The sequence below is a fragment of the Balaenoptera acutorostrata genome, chromosome 12, assembly GCF_949987535.1.
Source record: "Balaenoptera acutorostrata chromosome 12, mBalAcu1.1, whole genome shotgun sequence".
NCBI classification, from domain to species: domain Eukaryota; kingdom Metazoa; phylum Chordata; class Mammalia; order Artiodactyla; family Balaenopteridae; genus Balaenoptera; species Balaenoptera acutorostrata.
The window spans coordinates 83,221,096-83,247,249 of NC_080075.1; the positions used below are offsets into that span (position 1 = coordinate 83,221,096).

At 38.9% G+C, this 26,154-nt stretch overlaps 1 protein-coding gene across 1 annotated transcript in view; it reads left to right on the forward strand.

Annotated features, from left to right (window-relative positions):
- The window catches only part of NBAS (NBAS subunit of NRZ tethering complex), a 345,265-nt gene that overhangs the window by 276,459 nt on the left and 42,652 nt on the right, over positions 1-26,154 (forward strand). The window contains exons 45-48 of the mRNA XM_007183498.2: positions 1,272-1,490; positions 4,675-4,877; positions 7,021-7,110; positions 25,177-25,372. Of these exons, the coding sequence (XP_007183560.2) occupies positions 1,272-1,490; positions 4,675-4,877; positions 7,021-7,110; positions 25,177-25,372 (708 nt within the window). The remainder of the gene's footprint in view (positions 1-1,271; positions 1,491-4,674; positions 4,878-7,020; positions 7,111-25,176; positions 25,373-26,154) is intronic.

Genomic DNA, 26,154 nt, shown 5'->3' on the forward strand with positions numbered 1-26,154 from the left:
ACTTGGAGGGAGCTGACGGGAAATGGAGGGTGGGGGAGCTTTGCCATGTGTTGACTGGTGCGGTCACTGGTGCCGTGTATTGGCGCCTGTGCCTACTTTTCAGCATTACCCAGAGACGGACCGTGACTGATTTTAGGAAGTAATAGGAAAGATAACGTTTTGTCCTAGGACTCTTTATCTGTTGTTGTTGTTGTTGTTGTTGTTTTTAAATCAACACAAGGTCCTTTTAAGGCTCTAGTACAAGTGTGCTTGAGTAGTTGACAAGAGACTGAATTCCAGGGTCCAGAGCAGCACAAATCAGCAGGGCCTAAAAAGAACCCAGAATGGCTCAGAGGTATGTGGTGCTTCCATCGAAATGGGTCAAGTTTAAACTTAATTTTGCATTCTTGAGACCCAGTGAACTTGACATATTAAATATTAGAAAAATATAACCCTTGCATACCTATCAGAGTGGCCATCACATATCAGAATTCAGTAAGCAGTTGGTGAGTAAATGAGCAAATACAACATTATTATAGAAAATTTGGAAAATTGAGAAGAACAGAATTGCTCATGATCCCAACACTTTAACATAGTGGTCACCAATAGTGTGTGTGTGTGTGTGTGTGTGTGTGTATTCAGCCACATGCACAGGTATAGTTCAGATTTTAATGTAAGCATGGTATAAATAGTTTTATGATTTCTGATTCCTAAAATTGAACATTTTATGATAACCATTTTCCAAACAGCTATACTGTTTTTATAATTCTAATTTTAATGGCTGCATAATATTCTATCTAGTAATTTATCATAAGCTAGTTACCATATCTCATATTATCAGACAATTAGATTGCTTTTGAAGTTTTATTTTTATGTTCTTATTCCAGTTAAAATCTTCATTCCTATACTGTTCTCTTCTTTTGAATTATTTCCTTATAATAAATGATCAGAACTGGTTGTAGAATTGACTCCTCATTTTTTCACTGTAACCAGTAATCTATTTGACTTCTAGTTTCATCATGACACCACCTGCTTTGGGGTATTAGCATTTAAAAAACTGTATTTGCTCATTTAATAGTGCAAGTGGTACCTCCCTATTTTTGTTTTCTTCATGGAAGAAAAACCAGTATAGCAAGAGTCCTATTCACTAAAGTTGTATGTATTAAAATTTGACTTTTGTTCTCTCTACCACATTAATATCTTTTAAATATGCCATGTGTAATAATGTAGGGTGATTTGTCTCACTTTTGTTCAATTCCTGTTTTTTTTGTTTGTTTGTTTGTTTGTTAAAGCTATCTGTGGAAGCACGTAAAGAAATGACTGGAAAGGCTATTAAGACAGTCAAACATTTTATTGAGAAGCCAAGGAAAAGAAATTCAGAAGAAGACATTCAGGAGGCTAGTTATTCTAAGATGACCTATGCAGATGCCTTGAATCATCTGGAGAAGTCACTGGCTCACCTGGAAACCCTCAACCACAGCTTTATCGTTTCTCTGAAGAATAGTGAGCAGGTAATGAAACGCAGACTTCTTCTGTGTGCTCACTCACTCAGATAATATCAGTGTATTCTTTCATTTATCCTTTAAAGCTACATTCGTAGTTTTGATAGGGTTTTCAGTCTTGCAGATTTTTTTTTCAATAACCATTTTTTTTATTGAGGTATAGTTAATTTACAATGTTGGGTTAGTTTCAGGTGTACAGCAAAGTGATTCAGTTTTATTTAGATATAAGTATATATATATATACACACATACACGTGTGTGTGTGTGTGTGTGTGTGTGTATCCTTTTTTCAGACTCTTTTCCATTATAGGTTATTACAGGACATTGAATATAGTTCCCTGTGCTATACAGTAGGTCCTTGTTATTTATCTGTTTTATACATAGTAGTGTGTATATGTTAATCTTAAACTCCTAATGTATTCCCCCCCTCCAAATCTTGCAGATAATGGTCTTAAATCTTTATCCTTTAACCTCTTCATTATCTCTTGATTGTCAATTCAGTTTTCGCTTCTTTAAAAAGGATTTTAGGCCACTTAACACGATTGATAACTTGGGGAGGAAGGACGTGAGGAGGTGAGAGGGGTGGGAGAAGGGGGGCCGGGATGGGTGCCTGGGGTGAGAAAGTGGTTGCTAAAGCTGAGAAATGATGAAGACTATGGTTCTCAAGCTCTACTTCTAGCTGGTAGATGTTTTGCTGTCCAATTGAATAATGATATATTTTTTCCCCCTAATCTTCAGAAGAATTCAGAAATAGCCATCCATACCTGCTTCAACGGTTTTTTAAAAAAAATTATATGTACTCATCCTGTTTTTATGTTGCATTTTCCAGTATAACTTCATTACTGATATGACTTTTTTGGCTAATAAAGTTATTCCTAGTTGGTTTCTTGCTGAGACCCTCATGGTGTCTCAGAAAGCATCCCATGAGAGTCGGGAGCCCCTGCCATGGTGAGGTTTGGGGACCAGGGTGTTGGGACTAATGAGGAAACCCTCTGTAGCCTTTGGAGCTTTTCTTCTGTATTGTCACAGTCAGGGAAATTTTAATACTCTTTTCCATAACTTAAAAGTTGACAAATCAGTAAGTAAATGATTTTCATCTAGATGAAAACAGTGTTTAGGTATATAAAAAAAAATTCCATTTGCCCTTTAATGCCATGGTGAATGAACCTATAAGTGGCCACTAACCTCTTTTATTTTTCTTAAACCTTACAAGTTTATTGAATTGTATTCTTGGCTTGTAAAAAATATTCCTGACCAGAATGATCAGTCAGTGGAGAGGAGTCCAGATAATGGACAAATGGAAGACTTCAAAATATGTATGAGACACAGAAATGTAAGCCCCTCATGCAAAAGATAATGGGAAGAATTCAGAAGTCTGATAGCACTTTTATTTCATTCTGTACTTTACAGTGCCTGTTAGGCTATCTGATGAATAATATTAAATAATGGTATGAGCAATATAGAAGCCTTTGCAGGGAGCAGATTGGCTTTACCAATCTTGATTTTATCCTGTTGATATTTACATTTCTATAATCAATAATTATAAGAACTAGGGTAAAATTTGGATCTTCAGGTAAAAGTGATTTATACTTACTAGTATAAAACTTTTAAAATACGTATTCATTTTTCTAATCAAGTATTCTATATTCATATCCGGAGAATTGTCATTACTCTCCTTGGAATAAGTATTGTCTTTCAGCGGCTAGAGTAGTGTGTATGGGGCCAAGGGGGTTATTAACAAAATCAGCCATTTGCTTCAGCTAGATTTAAAGGTACCAAATAGCTACTTGCAAATGTTAGACCGTGGATGGTCCGTAATAGGAGCCTCTTCTGATTCCTAAATTGAACATTATATGATTTTGTTAAGGCGCCTTTCAGAGCAAACGCTGGAAATAACTTCAACCTCATATATTTGTCCCTTTTAAGTTCAGGCCTTGATTTTAACCTCTTTATATATACTGCGTGAAAGAACATCTTATATACTCAAGAAGGTTAGTGCAATTTCAATTACAGGCCATTGGGGCCTCAATTTCCTCTTGTCTCAGTAGGGATACTAGTAATTGCCCTGCGTAACTCACAGACTTTTTTTTTTTTTAATAGAAAGTTTAAAAAACAATGGGGAGAATAGTAAAATGAAATCTCATGTGCCCAACTCCCAGCTTCCACAATTATCAAAATGTGACCAATCTTATTTCACGCCTACCCCTACCTACCCTTACTACGCTCCTGTGGATCATTTTAAAGAAAAATCCAGTCATCTTTCATTTTATCCACAAGTCCTTCCATATCTATTTCTAAAAGATACGTTTAAACTTAACCACTACAGCATTACCAGTAAAAAAGGTAATAGTAATTCTTCAATATCATCAAATGTCCAGTTAATGTTTAGATTTCCACATGGTTGTTTTGAAAGACAAAGCAATTATACTGAGAATTACTTGTGAAAGTTGGAAAGTGTTATTAATATCAAGTGGCCGTATTTGGTATGCTGAACAGTGGTAGCTGGTGTCCTATTTCTTAAATTATTTGTTGTCATGTTAGTTTGTACAGTATTATCAAAGAGGGGCAGGCAGTGTGGAGTGGGAGAGTGCAGTGGGGAAAGGAGAATCTCAGATTCTAATCCTAAAATCCATTAATGGCTGGCTGTGTAACTTTGGACACGTTACTTCACATCTTTGGTCTTCTCTTTCCCTTTTGATAAAGTGGAGCTAATTTAAAAACTCCTTGTGGGATAATGATAAACATTAAATTAGATGACATATGTGCAATACCTGGGTTTACATAGTTGATGCTTAATAGATTATAACTGTTATGTGGTTATAGCGCAATAATAATAATAGAGAAATTTGCCCTTAATGAGCATTACTTTGTGCCTAACATTGTGCTAAAGGACTGATTTTTATATTATTGAATGTTTATGACATCCTCTATTCATAAGAAATGATTGTCCTCATCCTCGTTTTATAGATACTGGAAATTTGAGATCACAATGGCTTACTAATTAAAGCGAGGATTGCAATCAAGCCTGGGTGGCCCTGGAGACCAAGCTCTTAACAACCCCTATGTATTACTCCATGTGGTGTTTGTGGTCATAGTGTACTTGGTTTGAGAGCTTCTAAGTATATTTCGCTCTGTCCATGTAGACATGTAATTCCTAGTTGATATTTACGTGTTGAATTCCATATGTTTGCAGGAAACGCTGCAGAAATATAGTTACCTCTATGATCTGTCTCGGTCAGAAAAAGGGAAAGTTCAGGATCAAGCCGTGGCCATGTGTTTAGACGGTCAGCCTCTAAGAATGATTCAACAGCTGCTAGAGGTGGCCGTTGGCCCTCTTGACATCTCACCTAAGGATATAGTACACAGTGCAATAACGAAAATCATCTCTGCGTTGAGGTAAGCTATAAAATAGTCATTGAGGAAAACCTGAGCTGATATTTTGCCAGTAATGTGCTTGTTTCACGGTTGTTAGAAAGGTAAAATATCATCATGTATGTAGGAGCATTTTATAAAGTATGATGTACTTTATAAAAAGTGAGAGATTATGATTAGACTTCTCAGTCTCATGTCTTAAAACATCTTGTGAATGGAGAACCATGGAAATGTTCTTTGGTCCTGTGTGTAACATGACACTGGTCCTGTGTGTAACATGTCAAGAAGCTAGCTAACTTCTGGGTAGACCCTCTCCCCCACCCAGATAATTCTTGAAATAAGGGAAAGGCCAAAATGGCATGTGAAGCAGGTTGCTAAGTGTCAGACTGTCATGTGACTTCAGTGTGGATTTTCAGAGCTTGTCTCTTCTAATTCCCCTTCTTAGTAGCAGTGGGAAACCAGTTCCCAGAAGTTTCTTTTGAAGTACACAAGGCAAGGTTAATCATATACTGAAGAAGTTGGACATGTGTTAATTTAAGTATCTTAGGACATTATTTACCTGCAATTAATGGCATAAAACTGACAATTGAGAAATTCTAGCTTTCTGTCGATAGGCTGGTATCTTTGTAGGAATACATCCAAGGGGAATAGGAAAGAGGGAAAGTTGAGCTAAGAAAATAATGAAGCATCAAGTGCTTTCTGTGAATAATGCAATTAGCCTAAAAGATTTAGTTGTGTTTAAATTATTCTTCTTTTAAGCATTCTTTGTAATTCTTTGTTGCTCTGGAGGAACTTTTTGATTAAATGCGTGTCAATTCTCAGCAGCTGTACTGAAATCAAATGAGTCTTCATCAGTTTAATTACCCAGCTTCATCTGGTTTTCACCTTAATGCTCTGAGGTATCTGGTAATTTTATATACAGGGAGAGAAATAAAATAGTGTAACACTTTTTAGAAATCGCAAATGTGAAATGAATAAAGCTTTATTCTATTACGAGCTTATTATGTTTTGGTGGTGGTGGTGATTATAAGAGCCACTTTCCTCTTTCAAACGATGACAGATAATTGTTTGCCGTGTTTTGTACCTTTTTGATTCAGTTATCTTTTATTATTTCTTAAATCAAGGCTTAGATGAATCTCACAGAAACAAAACTGAAAAATTACTGCTTTGAATATAATTTAGTTTATTTTTCAAAAATTGTACATTTTCATATAATTAAAATATGATATATTTTTACATTTATAAAATTCTGACGTAAATTATACTCCTTTCTCTTTCCCTGTGCCCAGTTCTACTACTGAATATTTTGTTCTGATCTAATAAATGTTAGACTTAGTGCACAGAAGACATTCAATAAAAATGAATTAAATCTTTCAGTAGTGGGAGGAAGGGGAACTTCAGTTCACCTGCCTCTTTTTCAAAGGAAAACAAATTGCTATTGACTATGTCCATAACATTTACCTTTTAGAAAGTTAGTGAAATTTAGTAGGCATAAAATGACAAAGGGATGAACATACTGAATCCAGCAGTTGGTGTAAATCATATAACTTAAACTATTCAAAAACTCATCTAAAACTTCTCTTTCCTCTGTTACATTTTCAGAATTCAGTAGAGTTCCAGACATATGCATTTGTAGAATGGGCATAATAGGGCCTGTCTCATGGGCTGTTGGGATTATCAAATGTCAGGATGTATGTGAAGCACTTAGCAGTGCCTGCTACCTAGTAAGTACCATGTAAATATTAGTGTTTTGAAAAAAAAGGCCAGCTGGAGAATTTAGATTATTATATACTTAATGCTTAAAATAGCTCATATTTTTAATGCCCATTGAGTATTTCTTTGAATTTTTGGATGACAGAATGCAAGTAGATTTTCTTACTCTCTCTTTTTCCTTTTTTTTCCCCTTTTCCTCTACTCTCGGTAGGAAAACAAACCTATATCAGACTGTGAGCTCCTTAAGGGCAGGGGTTTCATCTCCACATCCTTAGCACATGGTATAGGATTTGGTACCCTTGTGGGCTGCATATACCACGAACGGCTACGAGCTGGCGGTGTATGCTGTGCCGAGCTCCAGCTGGATTCATCCGCGTGTAAATGCCCCACTTGTTTCTGAGGCTTGAGCCATCCTGTTCTGATTCCGTTCCTCTCTCTGTCTCTCCCTTCGCAGTGGAGGCAGTGCTGACCTCGGGGGGCCGGCGGACCCTCTCCGCGTCCTGGAAGGGGTTGTTGCAGCCGTCCACGCCAGTGTGAGCAAAGGGTAAGGCTGAAGCAGTTTGTGGGTCTCACTGAATGGCGTTCCTCAGAGTCCTAGCATTACTTTTAATGTCCATGTTTATGAAGCTTCCGTGACTAAGCATCTTTTCTAGGTGGTTCTGAAGGAAGAGCTGAGGGCTTTCTGGAGATGCGTTTTCCCAGCTGTACTCTTGGCCCATCAGCTCCAGCAGGACCCTCTCCTGCTCTCCTGGGCCCTGCTGGCCTCAGAGAGTGTGGTCTCTTCCCACCTCCTTCTGAGGGCGGCCGGGGAGAGGAAACTGCTCTGCTTCTTAGGAGAGCAGGGGTTTACGTCTCCAGGAGGTTAAGTGTACTGATTAAGTATGGAAACTCTGAGAGTGTATATGTTATTTTTAAAAAACTTTATATATGTTAAATCTATCTTGTCTGAGGACTGAGAGTGTAGAGGCTTTATAAGTCTAGGAATGTGTGTGTCTCCAAACCATTTTAAGAAAGAATCTTTCATTCAGGTGCATTGTTAGTAGTAGTAGGAATAACAGCAACAGCAAAATGACAGTTATATATTTCCCAGAGTGGACGAAGATCTTTCCTATGTCTGGTATCCATGGCAACGCTGTAAGGCCTCACCCCCGTTTCCTTTGATACAATGATGATGAAGCGTATTTGAGAAGCGCCCTCGTAGTTCGTTCAGTAATATTGTCTTTATTTGCATATTGCCTTCCGGTTACTGTTCAGGTACAGGTACGTTTTTACACGATTTCGATCAAAATGTATGAACACTTCTCTCTTCTGTTTTAGTTACTTGCTATTGGAACTCTTTCCATTGATCTTTGTAGATTGAGTGGTTATGATTTTTGACGCCTGCATATGTGGTTGCCATTGTCAGATGAGGAGAGAAAGTCTGGGAGAGAGGAGTTGACTTGCCCAGGGTCAGGGCCCTAGGAAATAGAGCCAGGACTCCGGTCTGCCCCTGCGTCATAATTTAGGGCTCAGATGCCTTTATAGAATGTCTCCACGCATCGCTTTGGGCCCGCGGTTTGAGTGAAAGAACGTAGGATAAGCCATATGGCTGGGTCTGGCAACCATGGCCAGCAGGGCCCTCGACCTACTGTGCCTTTTACTTTGCACGTTTTTTCTAAACTCCTTTGCTTGTGGGTCTTTAAATGGTAAGGAAGCCACAGCTGTGGCTAACATGGGCTTCTTATTCTAAAAAGAAATGTCACTGTTCTGCACGTTTAGTGTGTGTCATGTTCCGTGCTCGGTCACAAACAGTTAGTTCTGGGTAGGAGGAGCTCAGAGTCTTCCGGGGAGACCAACTTGCCTGCGCTCCCAGTTACCATGCAATAGAGTGGTCAGCGCTGTGCAGAAAGCAAGGTGGAGGGAGTGGCTTATTCTGCCCGGGGAGGTTAGGGCAGGATCCACACGGGGCGGCATTGGATCTGGTCTGTGACGTCTGAGTCTGCGAGAAGGAGGAGGTGTAGTCCAGGCTGGGGACGCCGCTTCAACAGGACAGGTGCAGCAGATAGCAGGGTGGGCAGAGATGCTACGTGGGAAGCCCTCAGCCGCTTTCTAGAGGGTTCATCGAGCGGCTGCCATTCCGGTCACAGCCCATCAGTCGGTTCTCCGCTCCCCGCTCCCCTGTGAGCCGTCGCACAGTGGCTGTCGGGTACCCGGACCTGGATCCAGGCCTCACGTGATGAGAGGGATGTTCACGGGCACTGCTTTAAGCCCCTTCCTGTGGGGTCTCTCAGTCTCGTCCCACTGCGAACATCTCAAAAAATTAGAAGGCAGTGTTTTTCTTAGTGAATTTCCAGCCAGATATACAGAAGAATACAACTTGGGTCACTTGAATACAGACTGTTTTTTTAAGCTTCGATTTCCAAAGAGGAAGACGTTGGGGAATGGAGAATCAGAACAAGATCTTACTTTTCATCCCAGAGACACAGAATAACAAAGGATGCTTAACAACAACATAAAACTTAAGTGAACTTTTTTTTTTTTTTTTTGCTTAAAAAAGAAAAAGAGGAAGACAGACAAAGTCATAACTTTTATTCCTGGCAAGTGTTCTGTGAATGTGGCCAGTTAAACCTGACACCCTTGGCTTTAGTTCTCCTCCCTGAGAGCGTGTCCACCAGAGTCACAGGGGAGTCGCTCTGTCTTTTCTAGGTAGTTCCCGGGGAACGGGGTCTTCAGAGTGACATGGGGATTTAAACTCTTTTAAAGTAATGCTCCAGGATTGGCAGATACAAACTATTATATGTAAAATAGGTAAACAACAAGGTCCTACTGTATAGCACAGGGAACTATATTCAATATCCTGTGATAAATCATAATGGAAAAGAATCTGAAAAAGAACATATGAATGTATGTATAACTGAATCACCTTGCTGTACACCTGAAGCTAACACAACATTGTAAATCAACTATACTTCAATTAAAAAAATCAAATAAATAAAGATAGATGAACGCTCTTGGGTCACTCGCTCATCACTTGGTCTGACATGACTGACTAACCCTCTAGGAGGCCACGCCAGGCTTGTGTGCCCCTAACCCTCCCTCAGTCCCAGCCCTGTAATGTGGGCCATTGCCCACTATGGCATCTGTTTAAACGGCAAATCATCTCTCTTCATACACATTGTCAGCTGTCACAAACACACACGTGCGTGCGCACACACACACACATATATCCATATGCTCTTAGGTGAGGCATACACCATCCCATAATATTCCTGGCAGAGAGATTGAAAAGTCAGAATTATGGTGTGTGTATTAATGGGTACCACCAAGAGTTCAGTTTTGTGTTTAATTTTTAGACAGTTTATGCCTTTGTCAGCATGTCCTGCTTTGACTTTTTATATTGGTACAGATATCATCTACCTTTTAACTGCAGCTGCCGCCTCTCCCGTGAAGCCCCCTTTCCCTCTTCTTCTACCTGTGCTAAGGGTGAACGACGTGAAACCACAGCGCCCGGGCAGGTGCCAGTGGAGCCAGCAGCCAGCAGTGCAGGCAGACTTCCTTCTAAGTTGAGCCACATTCTTGCTTCTAGATATCAGGATTAAGTCTTCTAGGGGTTTGAAATAGTGTCAAAAACCTTTCTTTTTTTTTAAATATCTTTATGGAGTATAATTGCTTTACAATGTTATATTACTTTCTGCTGTATAACAAACTGAATCAGCTATACATAAACATATATCCTCGTATCTCTTCCCTCTTGCGTCTCCCTCCCACCCTCCCTATCCCACCCCTCTAGGTGGTCACAAAGCACCGAGCTGATCTCCCTGTGCTATACAGCAGCTTCCCACTAGCTATCTATTCTACATTTGGTAGTGTATATATGTCAGTGCTACTCTTTCACTTCGTCCCAGCTTACCCTTCCCCCTCCCCGTGTCCTCAAGTCCATTCTCTACATCTGCTTCTTTATTCCTGTCCTGCCCCTAGGTTCATCAGAACATTTTTTTTTTTTTAGATTCCATATATATGCGTTAGCATACAGTATTTGTTTTTCTTTTTCTGACTTACTTCACTCTGTATGACAGACTCTAGGTCCCTCCACCTCACTACAAATAACTCAATTTCATTTCTTTCTATGGCTGAGTAATATTCCATTGTATATATGTGCCACATCTTCTTTCTCCATTCATCTGTCGATGGACACTTAGGTTGCTTCCACGTCCTGGTTATTGTAAATACTGCTGCAATGAACATGGTGGTACATGACTCTTTTTGAATTATGGTTTTCTCAGGGTATATGCCCAGTAGTGGGATTGCTGGCTCATATGGTAGTTCTGTTTTTAGTTTTTCAAGGAACCTCCATACTTTTCTCCATAGTGGCTGTATCAATTTACATTCCCACCAACAGTGCAAGCGGGTTCCCTTTTCTCGACACCTTCTGCAGCATTTATCGTTTGTAGATTTTTTGATGATGGCCATTCTGACTGGTGTGAGGTGATACCTCATTGTACTTTTGATTTGCATTTCTCTAATGATTAGTGATGTTGAGCATCCTTTCACGTGTTTGTTGGCAATCTATATATCTTCTTAGGAGAAATGTCTATTTAGGTCTTCTGCCCATTTCTGGATTGGGTTGTTTGTTTTTTTGATATTGAGCTGCATGAGCTGCTTGTATATTTTGGAGATTAATCCTTTGTCAGTTGCTTCATGTGCAAATATTTTCTCCCAATCTGAGGGTTGTCTTTTCATCTTGTTTATGGTTTCCTTTGCTGTGCAAAAGCTTTTAAGTTTCATTGGGTCCCATTTGTTTTTGTTTTTATTTCCATTTCTCTAGGAGGTGGGTCATAAAGGATCTTGCTGTGATTTATGTCATAGAGTGTTCTGCCTATGTTTTCCTCTAAGAGTTTTATAGTGTCTGGCCTTACATTTAGGTCTTTAATCCATTTTGAGTTTATTTTGGGTATGGTGTTAGGAAGTGTTCTAATTTCATTCTTTTACATGTAGCTGTCCAGTTTTCCCAGCACCACTTATTGAAGAGGCTGTCTTTTCTCCATTGTATATTCTTGCCTCCTTTATCAAAGATAAGGTGACCATAGGTGCGGGGGTTTATCTCTGGGCTTTCTATCCTGTTCCATTGATCTATATTTCTGTTTTTGTGCCAGTACCATACTGTCTTGATTACTGTAGCTTTGTAGTATAGTCTGAAGTCTGGGAGCCCAATTCATCCAGCTCTGTTTTTCTTTCTCAAGATTGCTTTGGATATTTGGGGACTTTTGTGTTTCCATACAAATTGTGAAATTTTTTTGTTCTAGTTCTGTGAAAAGTGCCATTGTTACTTTGATAGGGATTGCATTGAATCTGTAGATTGCTTTGGGTAGTAGAGTCATTTTCACAATGTTGATTCTTCCAATCCAAGAACATGGTATATCTCTCCATCTGTTTGTATCATCCTTAATTTCTTTATCAGTGTCTTATAGTTTTCTGCATACAGGTCTTTTGTCTCCTTAGGTAGGTTTATTACTAGATATTTTATTCTTTTTGTTGCAATGGTAAATGGGAGTGTTTCCTTAATTTCTCTTTCAGATTTTTCATCATTAGTGTATAGGAATGCAAGAGATTTCTGTGCATTAATTTTGTATCCTGCTACTCTACCAAATTCATTGATTAACTCTAGTAGTTTTCTGGTAGCATCTTTAGGATTCTCTATGTATAGTATCATGTCATCTGCAAACAGTGACAGTTTGATGTCTTCTTTTTTGATTTGGGTTCCTTTTATTTCTTTTTCTTCTCTGATTGCTGTGGCTAAACTTCCAAAACTATGTTGAACAATAGTGGTGAGAGTGGACAACCTTGTCTTGTTCCTGGTCTTAGAGGAAATAGTTTGTTTTTCACCATTGAGAATGATGTTGGCTGTGGGTTTGTCATATATGGCCTTTATTATGTTGAGGTAGGTTCCCTCTATGCCTACTTTTTAGAGACTTTTTATCATAAATGGGTGTTGAATTTTGTTGAAAGCTTTTTCTGCACCTATTAAGATGATCATATGGTTTTTCTCCTTCAATTTGTTAATATGGTTTATCACATTGATAGATTTGCGTATATTGAAGAATCCTTGCATTCCTGGGATAAACCCCACTTGATCATGGTGTATGATCCTTTTAATGTGCTGTGTTGGATTCTGTTTGCTAGTATTTTGTTGAGGATTTTTGCATCTATGTGCATCAGTGATACTGGCCTGTAGTTTTCTTTCTTTGTGACATCTTTTTCTGGTTTTGGTATCAGGGTGATGGTGGCCTCGTAGAATGAGTTTGGGAGTGTTCCTCCCTCTGCTATATTTTGGAAGAGTTTGAGAAGGATAGGCGTTACCTCTTCTCTAAATGTTTGATGGAATTCTCCTGTGAAGCCATCTGGTCCTGGGCTTTTGTTTGTTGGAAGATTTTTAATCACAGTCTCAATTTCAGTGCTTGTGATTGGTCTGTTTATATTTTCTATTTCTTCCTGGTTCAGTGTCGGAAAGTTGTGCTTTTCTAAGAATTTGTCCATTTCTTCCAGGTTGTCCATTTTATTGGCATATAGTTGCTTGTAGTAATCTCTCATCATCCTTTGTATTTCTACAGTGTCAGTTGTTACTTCTCCTTTTTCATTTCTAAGTCTACTGATTTTCTTCTTCTCCCTTTTTTTCTTGATGAGTCTGGCTAATGGGTTATCAATTTTGTTTATCTTCTCAAAGAACCAACTTTTAGTTTTATTGATCTATGCTATTGTTTCCTTCATTTGTTTTTAATTTATTTTGATCTGATCTTTATGATTTCTTTCCTTCTGCTAACTTTAGGGGTTTTTTGTGCTTCTTTCTTTAATTGCTTTAGGTGTAAGGTTAGGTTGTTTATTTGAGATGTTTCTTGTCTCTTGAGGTAGGATTGTATCGCTATAAACTTCCCTCTTAGAACTGCTTTTGCTGCATCCCATAGGTTTTGGGTCATCGTGTTTTCATTGTCATTTGTTTCTAAGTATGTTTTGATTTCCTCTTTGATTTGTTCAGTGATCTCTTGGTTATTTAGTAGCGTATTGTTTAGCCTCCATGTGTTTGTATTTTTTACAGTTTTTTTCCTGTGATTGATATCTAGTCTCATAACGTTGTGGTCGGAGAAGATACTTGATACAATTTCAATTTTCTTAAATTTACCAAGGCTTGATTTGTGACCCAAGATATGATCTATCCTGGAGAATGTTCCATGAGCACTTGAAAAGAAAGTGTATTCTCTTGTTTTGGGATGGAATGTCCTGTAAATATCAATTAAGTCCATCTTATTTAATGTATCATTTAAAGCTTGTGTTTCCTTATTTATTTTCATTTTGGTTGATCTGTCCATTGGTGAAATTGGGGTGTTAAAGTCCCCTACTATTATTGTGCTACTGTCGATTTCCCCTTTTATGGCTGTTAGCATTTGCCTTATGTACTGAGGTGCTCCTATGTTGGGTGCATAAATATTTACAATTGTTATATCTTCTTCTTGGATTGATCCCTTGATCATTATGTAGTGTCCTTCTTTGTCTCTTGTAATAGTCTTCATTTTAAAGTCTATTTTGTCTGATATGAGAACTGGTACTCCAGCTTTCTTTTGATTTCCATTTGTATGGAATATCTTTTTCCATCCCCTCACTTTCAGTCTGTATGTGTCCCTAGGTCTGAAGTGGGTCTCTTGTAGACAGCATATATATATGGCTATTGTTTTTGTGTCCATTCAGCCAGTCTTTGTCTTTTGGTTGGAGCATTTAATCCATTTGCATTTAGGGTAGTTATGTATGTTCCTGTTACTGTTTTCTTAATTGTTTTGGGTTTTTTTTTAACATCTTTATTGGAGTATAATTGCTTTACAATGGTGTGTTAGTTTCTGCTTTATAACAAAGTGAATCAGCTATACATATACATATATCCCCATATCTCCTCCCTCTTGTTTTAGTAGGTCTTTTCCATCTCTTGTGTTTCCTGCCTAGAGAAGTTCCTTTAGCATTTGTTGTAGACCTGGTTTGGTGGTGCTGAAGTCTCTTAGCTTTTGCTTGTCTGTAAAGCTTTTGATTTCTCTGTCGAATGTGAATGAGATCCTTGCCCGGTAGAGTAATCTTGGTTGTAGGTTCTTCCCTTTCATCACTTTAAATATGTCCTGTCACTCCCTTCTGGCTTGCAGAGTTTCTGCTGGAAGATCAGCGGTTATCCTTATGGGGATTCCCTTGTATATTATTTGTTGCTTTTCCCTTACTGCTTTTAATACCTTTTCTTTGTATTTAATTTTTGATAGTTTGATTAATATGTGTCTTGGTTTGTTTCTCCTTGGATTTTTCCTGTGTGGGACTTCTCTGCACTTCCTGGACTTGATTGACTATTTCCTTTCCCATGTTAGGGAAGTTTTCAATTATAATCTCTTCAAATATTTTCTCAGAACCTTTCTTTTTCTCTTCCTCTTCTGGGACCCCTATAATTTGAATGTTGTTACATTTAATGTTGTCCCAGAGGTCTCTGAGAGTGTCATCAATTTTTTTCATTCTTTTTTCTTTATTCTGCTCTGTGGTAGTTATTTCCACTATTTTATCTTCCAGGTCACTTATCCATTCTTCTTCCTCAGTTATTCTGCTATTGATTCCTTCTAGAGATTTTTAATTTCATTCACTATGTTGTTCATCATTGTTTGTTTGCTCTTTAGTTCTTCTAGGTCCTTGTTAAACGTTTCTTTTATTTTCTACATTCTATTTCCAAGATTTTTGGTTCATCTTTACTATCATTACTCTGAATTCTTCTTCAGGTAGGCTGCCTCTTTCCTCTTCATTTGTTTGGTCTGGTGGGTTTTTACCTTGTTCCTTCATCTGCTGCATATTTCTCTGTCTCCTCATTTTGTTTCACTTACTGTGTTTGGGGTCTCCTTTCTGCAGGCTGCAGGTTCATAGTTTCCGTTGTTTTTGGTGTCTGCCTCCGGTGGGTGAGGTTGGTTCAGTGGCTTTTGTAGGCTTCCTGGTGGAGGGGACTGGTGCCCGTGTTCTGGTGGGTGGGGCTGGATCTTGTATTTCTGGTGGGCAGGGCTGCGTCTGGTGGTATGTTTTGGGGTGAACTTCGTATGATTTTATGCAGCCTCTCTGCTAATGGGTGGAGTTGTGTTCCTGTCTTGCTAGTTGTTTTACATGGGGCTTCCAGCACTGGAGTTTGCTGGCCGTTGGGTGGAGCTGGGTCATAGCATTGAGACGGAGGTCTCTGGGAGAACTCTCAGCGATTGATAATACGTGGGGCCGGGTGGTCTCTGCTGGTCCAGTGTCCTGAATTTGTCTCTCCCACCTCAGAGGCTCAGGCCTGACACCCGGCCGGAGCACCAAGACCCTGTCAGCCACCTGGCAAAATTTCCCCTACGGATCACAGACTTCATATATACCACATGTCTTCTAATACAGCTGCTGGACTGGTCTTTTTCCACATGTAGATCAGCATCCTGCTTCTTCAGAAAACTGTGCTGCACCCAGACTCCAGTGCTCATTCACATGGTTCTCTCCCCGCCTTCCTCCAGCACTGCCGAAGCTGCTCTTTCCTGGTGGGCCCGGGAGCCGGTAGGCCTTCTGAGAGTGCCCTCGGGGCAGCGCCTCTACTCTAACATGTTGACTTCCAAATGGAAAAATCCTTTCTTTGTGTGAATAAAGGTGGCCTTCGAGGTCCAGGTTTCAGGGAACTGGCCCACGGTCCCCAGGATGGTTGCGGCTTTGGCCGGTGGGACCCCTCCAGAGCCGGCAGCCTCAGTGAGGCCGCCCTCCCCTGCAGCTCCAGGGCAGCTCCGTGGCAGTGGAGGGGAGAGACCCCGAGCCAGGAATTCCAGCTGTGCCGAAACGCGGGCTCCATTCTGTCAAAAACCTTTTGTTTAAGAAAAAAAAAATGTATCTATTGAAGTATAATTAATTTACAATGTTGTGTTTCTGGTGTACAGCAAAGTGATTCAGTTATACACACATATATATATATACACACACACACACACACACACACACACATATATATTCTTTTTCATATTCTTTTCCATTATGGTTTATTACAGGCTATTAAATATAGTTCCCTGTGCTATACAGTAGGACCTTGTGGTTTATCCATTCTCTATATAATTGTTTGCGTCTGCTAATCCCAAACTCCCAATCCATCCCTCCCCCACCCCACTCCCACGTGGGAACCACTAGTCTGTCCTCTATGTCTGTGAGTCTGTTTCTGACAAAAACCTTTTATAACATCTACAATTAAAGATGAAATTACGATAATTAATTATTCAGAGGCTCGTGCCTATTACGTTTATTTTATGAGCGTGTATGTTTTCTCCCATTACAGATGTACCTCAGGGATATTGAGAGTTTGGTTCCAGACCACCACAATAAAGTGAATATCACAATAAAGCAAGTCACACAAATTTTTTTGGTTTTTCAGTGTATATAAAAGTTATGTTTATACTGTACTATTGTCTATTAATTGTACAAAAGCATTATGTCTAAAAAAATTGTGCATACCTTAATTAAAAAATACTTTATTGCTAAAAAATGCCAAAACATTTACAATAGGAACATCAAAGATCACTGATCACAGATCACCATAACAAATATAATAATAATGAAAAAGTTTCAAATATTGTGAGAATTACCAAAATGTGATACAGAGACATGAATTGAGCAGATGCTTTTGGAAAAATGGCATCAGTAGACTTGCTCAATGCAGGGTGGCCACCAATTTGTTAAAAAAAAAGACAGTGTCTAAGTGAAATAAAGTGAAGTGTAATAAGATGAAGTGTGCCTGTATTTATGTATATCTGTAACATCATATTTTGAGAGTATATTTTATTTATTTATTTTATTTATTTTTGGCTGTGTTGGGTCTTCGTTTCTGTGCGAGGGCTTTCTCTAGTTGCGGCGAGCGGGGGCCACTCTTCATCGCGGTGCGCGGGCCTCTCACTGTTGCGACCTCTCTTGTTGCGGAGCACAGGCTCCAGACGTGCAGGCTCAGTAGTTGTGGCTCACGGGCCTAGTCGCTCCGCAGCATGTGGGATCTTCCCAGACCAGGGCTCGAACCCGTGTCCCCTGCATTGGCAGGCAGATTCTCAACCACTGCGCCACCAGGGAAGCCTGAGAGTATATTTTAAATTTCTAGTTTGTGTTAAGGATTAGTTTATTAGTTTGCCTAGGGAAAAGTTTCAGAAAATTCAACAGCTAAAATTATAGCGTTCTAAAATAATATACCCGTTAAACCAGGAACCAAGAAAATACCTTGATGCATTTTAAAAACAAAAATCTAATGAACATCCATTACTTATCCTTATTTAACAACTCACTCAGTCCTCCGAACCACCCTATCATATTACTATTATTGTCATCTCCATTTTACAGATGAGGAAATGAAGGTCAGACAGGTTTTGTAGCCTGTCTGGGGTCGCCCAGATAAAGACGTGTTGTGAATTTCTCTGACCGTATCTCATCTTTTTCTGACATTAAAGAGGCTGCAATGGACTGTTAAGGCAGTGCTTCTCACACATCATTCTGTTTAGGAATTGCCCAGGGATCTTATTAAAATTCAAATTTTACTTGGGTAGATGTAGGTAGCGCCTGAGATTCTGTGTTTCCAACCAGCTCCCAAGTGCCCCTTAGTCCATGGACTGAACTTTGCGAGGTCTTAAGGCATTACTTTCCTCCATTTTCTCGCCTCTTCCACCTCCTTCTCTCTGCCTTGGCCTTATTTCCTTTTCTACTCCCTGCCTTCATATACCTTTAAAAAATTTCCTAACAGATATGACCCACAAGTGTGAACCAGTATATTAGTGATTTTCAAAAGGATGTACAGAAATAAATCCACTCAGAAAACAGATAATTAATGAGGAATTCCTCTGTGCAGCATTCAAAGAGGGAGAAAGATTTCCTTCAAAACTATTGAGTATTTTAGGACTCTTTGTTTGTTTAAATTGCTGCTTAATCACAGTAGCAGCTTCAGCTGTCTTAAAACTTCGTGTATATTGAACAGTGTCAGATCATTCAGGCTTCATTGAGCTCTTTGGAGTTACCTAGGGACTTCACATTATTTTTAAAGCACACAAAAGACCCTGCCCACCCCCCAAAAAAAAGAAAAGAAAAAGAAAGCCCACTAGAGCAAATTGAATCCAGTTTCTTCTTCCTCTTTCCGCTCCGTGAGGCAGAGTGAATCACCAGATGATCTCCAGGTACCCCCAGTGCCTGAGCCCTCTGTTCTGTGGTATGAACCCTGCTGGAAGCCATGGTCGCTGACCCGGAGGGTGGATCCACTCTACCACTGCAGTGTTCCTCGGGGCCACCTAAGGCCATACTTATGACTTCACAGCTGCCATTTCTGCCGCATTACAGTGAGATGTGTCCATGTTTCTACTGATGAATGAACCTCAAGAAGATCTTCTGATTGGCATACATTTGAGAGCAGCCACAAAGACGTTGTTAGTATTTATTTACCAAAAGTTAAGATTTGAGATTGGAATTCTGCACACACCAAAATTATTGCCTTTGTAGGAATTTGTCTTTTAATATAACTTGATTATGATAATTATTTGAAAACAATCACGCTTTTTATACTACTGCAATGCCATTAACACGTTATGCATTCATTTGTTTTCAGTTCCCTTTTACTCTTTGTCAGGTGCCCCAGTTGTTTCACGGGAGCTGATGAATAGAAGACATTGTCCTGGGAAATGTCTGCTCCCCCAGTTCCATGTGTAGTGAGGAAAGTGTGCGCAGTGTGTGGATCGGTTCCTTAACTGAGTTCAGGGACCTACCCAGAATATGAGCACTTACGTCTCTCACTGTTCGCTCGCTCACATTTACTTGCTTTCCACCCCGGGCCCACCCAGCTGCCTGTCCTTCTCTCTCTGTCTAGCCTAGCATGTTACAGATCAGTTTGCAAACTCATTTCCTACTGAGGCCAGGCAGGTAATGGAAATGAGCAAGGTGGACGGGCCTTAAGGGAAGGTAGGAAGTGTGGAGGCTGAGGGGTACTTGAGAGCTCAGGAGGTCTTATCTAAGGGAAGCAGCTGCCAGTGAGTCCTTATCTTCCAGCATTTAAAGGGGAGCTACGTTGTTAAGAGAGTGGATCCTAAGAGATCTCATCACAAGAAAAAAACCATTTTTTTCTTTTTCCTTTTTGTATCTATATGAGATCATGGCTTTTCACTAAACTTACTATTGTAATCTTCACAATATATGTAAGTCAAATCATTATGCTGTACACCTTAAACTTATACAGTGCTGTATGTCAATTATATCTCAATAAAGCGGGAGAAAAAAAGAAGAGCTGGTAAATCTTCACTGTGTAAAATTTTTAAATTTTGAAACATTGGTATATACTGTGTGAGCCAATACAAAACGCTGGCTGCTGGTTTATAACTTCAATCTAGAAGATTGGACAAAGTGACCTTCTGTTCCCTTCAGGCATTCCAATTCTATGACATTTATATTTACAAGAAATCACAAAGGTCTATGTTTGTCTTGTTTGAATGCAGTCTTTCCTTCTCCCATTCTCAAATAAGAACAATAATTTTATTTTGTGTGGTGCATCATGATATATAAAGTGCTTTTCGTATTTACTGTCTCTTTTAATAGACCATAATCATTTAAGTTCAAGGTTGGGTTATCTTCATACATTTATGCCATGCAGAATCTGCAAGCTCTTATACAAAGGATCAGCTTGTTAATATTCTCAGAATCTGTCTTTTTTCTTTGATTCAATAATTGCCTTCGTTTAGTTGGCATTTCTTTTCCGTTCCTTTGTAGTTTTGTGAATATCCTCTTATACTACCTTACTTACCTAGTAGAACATCATATTCTCAAATTAATCATTCAGTGAACCTAGTTTTGTTGTCATTGTTGCTGCTGTTGTTCTTTTCTGTTAGTAGAACTACTCGTATATTTCAGAAGACTCCTTATCTTTTGGGCCAAAACTGATTGTGTAAATGTGTGTGTGTTTCCTTTAGTAGTTAATTTTTTTAAAAAAAATAGTGTACTGAATTACCCTGTGTAGTATAATAACCTCCCCCCACCACAGAAATCCTCATTATAGGGAAAGAGGTAGAAGCAAATGTCTGTGTATTTGCAATGAAACTGAGATACTTTTCTCTATTACCTATTTTATATCTTTTTAAAATCATTTGTATATCTCTTTTATAATAAGATAAAAATGTTTTGAAATCATGTTCTCTTTTTATTCCTAAGCTCATTAAACCCTCTCCTTGCCTCCATAAAATGCTATAAAAATGGAATCATTTTCCTTCCCATTCTGGTTTTTTTTTTACATTGTAAAAGTCGTAATTGGGGGCTACCGGGCTCGAGCCCTGGTCCGGGAAGATCCCACATGCCACGGAGCAACTAAGCCCGTGCGCCACAACTACTGAGCCTGTGTGCCACAGCTACTGAAGCCCGTGAGCCTAGAGCCCATGCTCTGCAACAGCAGAAGCCACCGCAATGAGAAGCCTGCGCACCGCAGCTAAGAGAAGCCCCCACTCACCACAAGTAGAGAAAGCCCACACACAGTAACGAAGACCCAACACAGCCATAAATAAACTAATTAATTAATTAATTAAAAAAAGAAAGTCACAATTGGTTTTTACCCACCTGCTTATCTTGAAAAATTTCAAACCCACAGAAAAGTTGCAAAGATTGAAAAATAATGACTATATTCTCTTCCCCTTGATTCACCAATTGTTAACATTCTATCACAATTCTAACATTCTGTTTTTCTTTCTCTGCCTCTGTATATGTGTGTGTGTGTATTTGCCGAATCATAAGAAAGACTACGAATTTTAAAAACTCAAATTGAAATTAAAATGTAAACTATTTTGCAGCTAAAAACTTTAGGAGATACTGTCTAGTCGATTTCCTGGACAGCTTTTCCTACAGAGCTGCCTTTCATTTCTGTGCAGTCTTATTGAGCACAAATGTTCACAGTATATATAGCCAAGCTCATCTATAACATAGTGCTTCTAGAACACAATGTTTCTGTTTCAGGAATGAGCTTTCGTAATTTTATTATGTATTTGAACTATCAACCAAAACTTAGAGCAGTTTTTTCCAAAATGTCCAATGTTATCAACTGCACAGCAAGTTGTCAGGTAAAAGGAATCTAAATCTAATGATTTGGAAAATGCTGTGATAATAATCTCTCTGTATCACATCAGTACCTGAATAATTTTAATCTACTGCCACAGTGTTCTGGAATTTGCCCCCACTTGGTTCAGTAACATTGCATAGTGATTGACAAGGCTGTAAGATAGTCCAAGTTCAAATATTGGCTCCACGACTTACTGTGTGACTGTGGACAAGTTATTAAACGTCTCTTTGGTTGCTTCCTTGTCTACAAACTGGAGATGATAACAGAATGCATGAAAAAGATAGTGACGATGAAGTGATGTAATTCATGGTGCACAGTAAGCTTTCATAGTTATTATTATTAACAGTTTTCATTCTTGTTCACTGTATGCAGGTCTTGCTTTATTTTTGTAACTTCCATCTGGTCTTCATGACCCCAGCTTCTTCCCATTCTAGCTCATCCTACCTGCTCCCCTCTTGGCACTTGGGTGACAGGGTCAAAAATATCAGCTTCTTATTATGTGAAATTGGCTTGGACTCAAAGCCCAAAATGTACTTTAATCTTCTTTTCTCTTGAATTACACTTAATTTGACCAGTGTAGGCCTCACCCAAAGGGCGTGCCCCGGCCTGCACACCTCTCTAAGCACTAACATGACTATGATATTTCACTGCTCAGAAACCCTCCATCATTCCCATTCCACACCATGTAAGACCAATGTCCTCAATAATCATTGCTGCCACTAATTGAAGTTCTTCGTTATGTGCCAGATAATGTATCATGTGCTTTATTATTTCATTTTATGTATTTCATTCTCAGCCACTCCACGAGTAAGGGGTTATTATCTATCTCCAATTTACAAATAAGACACTGAGGCTCAGAACCGTTAAGTGACTTCTTGGTCAGTGTAGTGCTGTCAGGAAGTGGTCATTCTGGGAACGGAATCTGGGCTGACGCCTGCAAAGCCTGTGCTTTCAGAGCTTGAAGGTGCGCCACCTTTTCAGCCTGTGTGCGAGCTCCTGGTTATCCAGGTCAGGAGACCTGTCCTCTCTTTGCTCTCTCCTCTGATTGACCCCCAGACATCTGTGCTTTTTTTGCTCCCTGAACATGCTATGTCCTTTGAAATCTTGGACTTTTTTTTTCCCCCTTGCTCTTCTCTCTATCTGGATTATATTTTCCCACCTTTCCATTAATGTGCCTTCCATTTGCCCTTTGTGATCCGGTTCAGAGGCCACGTCCTCTGTGAAGCCTTCCCTGATTTTACCCACTCTTTCTTCAAAACAATTGTTCACATTTATATTATGTTAATATTTAGAGAATAGTCATTTGTGAAGTCTTTCTGTTTCATTGTATTATTAATTCTTTGAAGGCACAGATCATATAATTGTTCATCCCTGATCATCCAGTACAAACTAGTACTCTGTTGATGTTGATAATAAAATGATGGTGATTATTCGGATGATGGTTACTGTTTATTAAATCCTTCCTCTGTGCCACATACAATTCTGGGTACTTTATATAAGTTATCTTGGTTGCAAAGACTCCAAGAGAACACTTTCAGGACCTTTGTCTACTAAACTGTAAAACGGGAATGATGACATTTCATGATTTTTATTGAGAGTTGTTAGGAAGAGATTCATAGGTCCATCAAATTCCAACATAATACTCTTTCCACTACACAATACTGTCTGTTTGCTTTGCAAGTAGTAGATATCCAGGAAATATTTATAGCATTCTGCTTCTTTTGCACCCCAGTTTTGACATTTCTGATACATATTAAGAGTGACACTCGTATGTAAAACTGACAAATGTCTTTGTAAATTTAGGAAATGCTTGAACCGATTGTCCACAGCATTTTGTAATTTATTCCTAAATACAAATAACTAACTTTGGGTTTTTTTTTAAATTTAAATTGCCCTGAAATTGTGCAAGTATATTAAAGAATGCACACTGAGAGAAATACTCAGTGGTATTGTAGAGTTTTATTCTCAGAAGTTTTAAAAAAATTTTATGTGGTCTTGTTAGTTCATGGAATTTGGAACTTGATGTGGGTGATTTATTGGTGAAAGCCTAAGGATCTGGTTATAAAAGAATCTATATAATTCAGTGCTTTAGCCTGGATCTCTAGGGCCTTGTGGAAGTGAGGCTTCTGTATGAGTGACCTCTTAACAGTCATCGGTAGTAGTAATTCATCGGCATCATCATCAAATAAGTTGTTTTCCTAAGATGGTCCATTTGGGATTATAAGTGAAAAGATTCTAGTACTCGATAGAAAGTTGTACAAGTGTCCCCTTTGACAAATCCTTTTAGACCCCCCAGTTCTTTAATAATCACACATTCATATTTTATTTTTAAGGTAGTATCAAATTTGATACTCTAACCCCTTATTTAAATTCTATCACAGAAAAATAGTAGAAAGAACATGGACTTTGGGGTCATACTGCACTAGTATAGTTGTTGTGGGCATATACTGTCATTTCCATGAAGCCTGTTTCCTCATCTATAAAATGGAATTTACATGTACAGCATGATGACTATAGTTAACAATATATATTTGGAAGTTACTAAGAGAGATCTTAAAAGTTCTCATCTCAAGAAAAAAAAATTTGTAACTATATCAGATGATGGATGTTAACTGAACTTACTGTGGTAATTATTTTGCAGAATATACATAAATCATGACGTTGTACACCTTAAACTAATACAGTGTTATATGCCAATTATATCTCAATAAAACTGAAAAAATTTCAATAAAATATGTACAAGTTAAATATATTTACTTTGTATAGTTATTGTCAACTAGTAATAGTTTATATAAAATTACTGAATGATGCCTGGCACTATTAGTATCATTAGTAGAAATAAACCATACTTTTTTCTTTTTCTTTGAATTCAAAGTCATTAACTAGTTGATGAGATAAGCCATTCATGAAAATTGTATTACAAGAGTTATTTTGTTTGCCAAGACTAAAATAATAATATTTCAATCAAAGATTTTTTTCCAGATGTCTACCTGGTTATCCAAGACTCTAGCACCCTCCTATGTGAACTATTATCAATAGAAACAGTTATCACTCTAAAGCAGTGTTCTAATGAAAACTGTTTGATTTGGAAATCTTTAATTTTGCCCATTGAGCTAGTCGTCAATTCAATTCAATAAAAAGAGAGTCTTTTAAGCCCTGGGAACTGGATGGGCATGGGCATAACATCTTCATAGAACTTTGAAATAAGCCGTGCTTCTTAGTAAACTTTGCTTAAGAAATGGAGTAGCTAAGAACGTATTGATTATTTTTATCTGCTTTCTGTAACTGATTTGAATATGGTACTGTTTAACTATCACATGCATTTTACATAGTTTTTAAACACCTAATGTGGTTTGCTTTAAGCCATTTAAAACCTACATTTTTCCTCGCAGTAGAAAAAAAAATAAAGTCATCCAACAAACAGTTGTTTAGATCAATCACCTCATTTGATTACTGGAATTAGAAACTACTACGTCTTTTTTTTTCTTTTTAATCGAACCCTTGATTTTGCAGAGAACAGCTGGTGTCCTCTGAGGACCTGCTGGAGTGGCTGCGGCCTTTCTGTGCTGACGACGCCTGGCCCGTGAGGCCCCGCATTCAAGTGCTGCAGATTCTGGGACAGTCATTTCACCTGACTGAGGAGGATGGCAAGCTCCTTGTGTTCTTTAGAACGGAGGCCATCCTCAAAGCCACTTGGCCCCAGAGACAGGTAAGGGAGCATCTGACTGCTCATTTCTTGATTACTTTAAACCACCTTCAGGTGAATAATCAGCTTGCTAATGCAAACTTCCCAGTGTGTTCATCAGTCCAACTATGTAGTAGTTAAATATGTGCAACAAATTTTGTTTTTATTTTTCCGTATGTTTGAATATGCATAGTAGATGATGCCTCAGTCACCTAACATGTGTATCTAATTTTTCTCTTCGTAGGATACAGTCAGGATTTTTCATAGTATCAGTTAATTATGGCAGCTCACCCTTTCCCTGGAGAAATGCAGATCTAAGTGGAAATTCAGTGTGCAGTATAGCTATTTCATTTCTTTTATGCTCTGCCCAGGCACTAAAATGCCCTCCCTTCTCTTCTGTATGCAGACCGACAAAATGCAGCAGACACACGAGACCTTTGGTTTCTCCATATCATCCTTCAGGGCTCACTCAGTCCATCACCTCTCTGGACCCTTCCCTGACCATTTCAAACTTAATTAATTGAACCTTGAGGTCCACACATTTTTTTTTTTTTTTTTTTTTTTAATTTTTGGCTGTGTTGGGTCTTTGTTTCTGTGCGAGGGCTTTCTCTAGTTGAGGCAAGCGGGGGCCACTCTTCATCGCGGTGCGCGGGCCTCTCACTATCACGGCCTCTCTTGTTGCGGAGCACAGGCTCCAGACGCGCAGGCTCAGTAATTGTGACTCACGGGCCTAGTTGCTCCGCGGCATGTGGGATCTTCCCAGACCAGGGCTCGAACCCGTGTCCCCTGCATTGGCAGGCAGACTC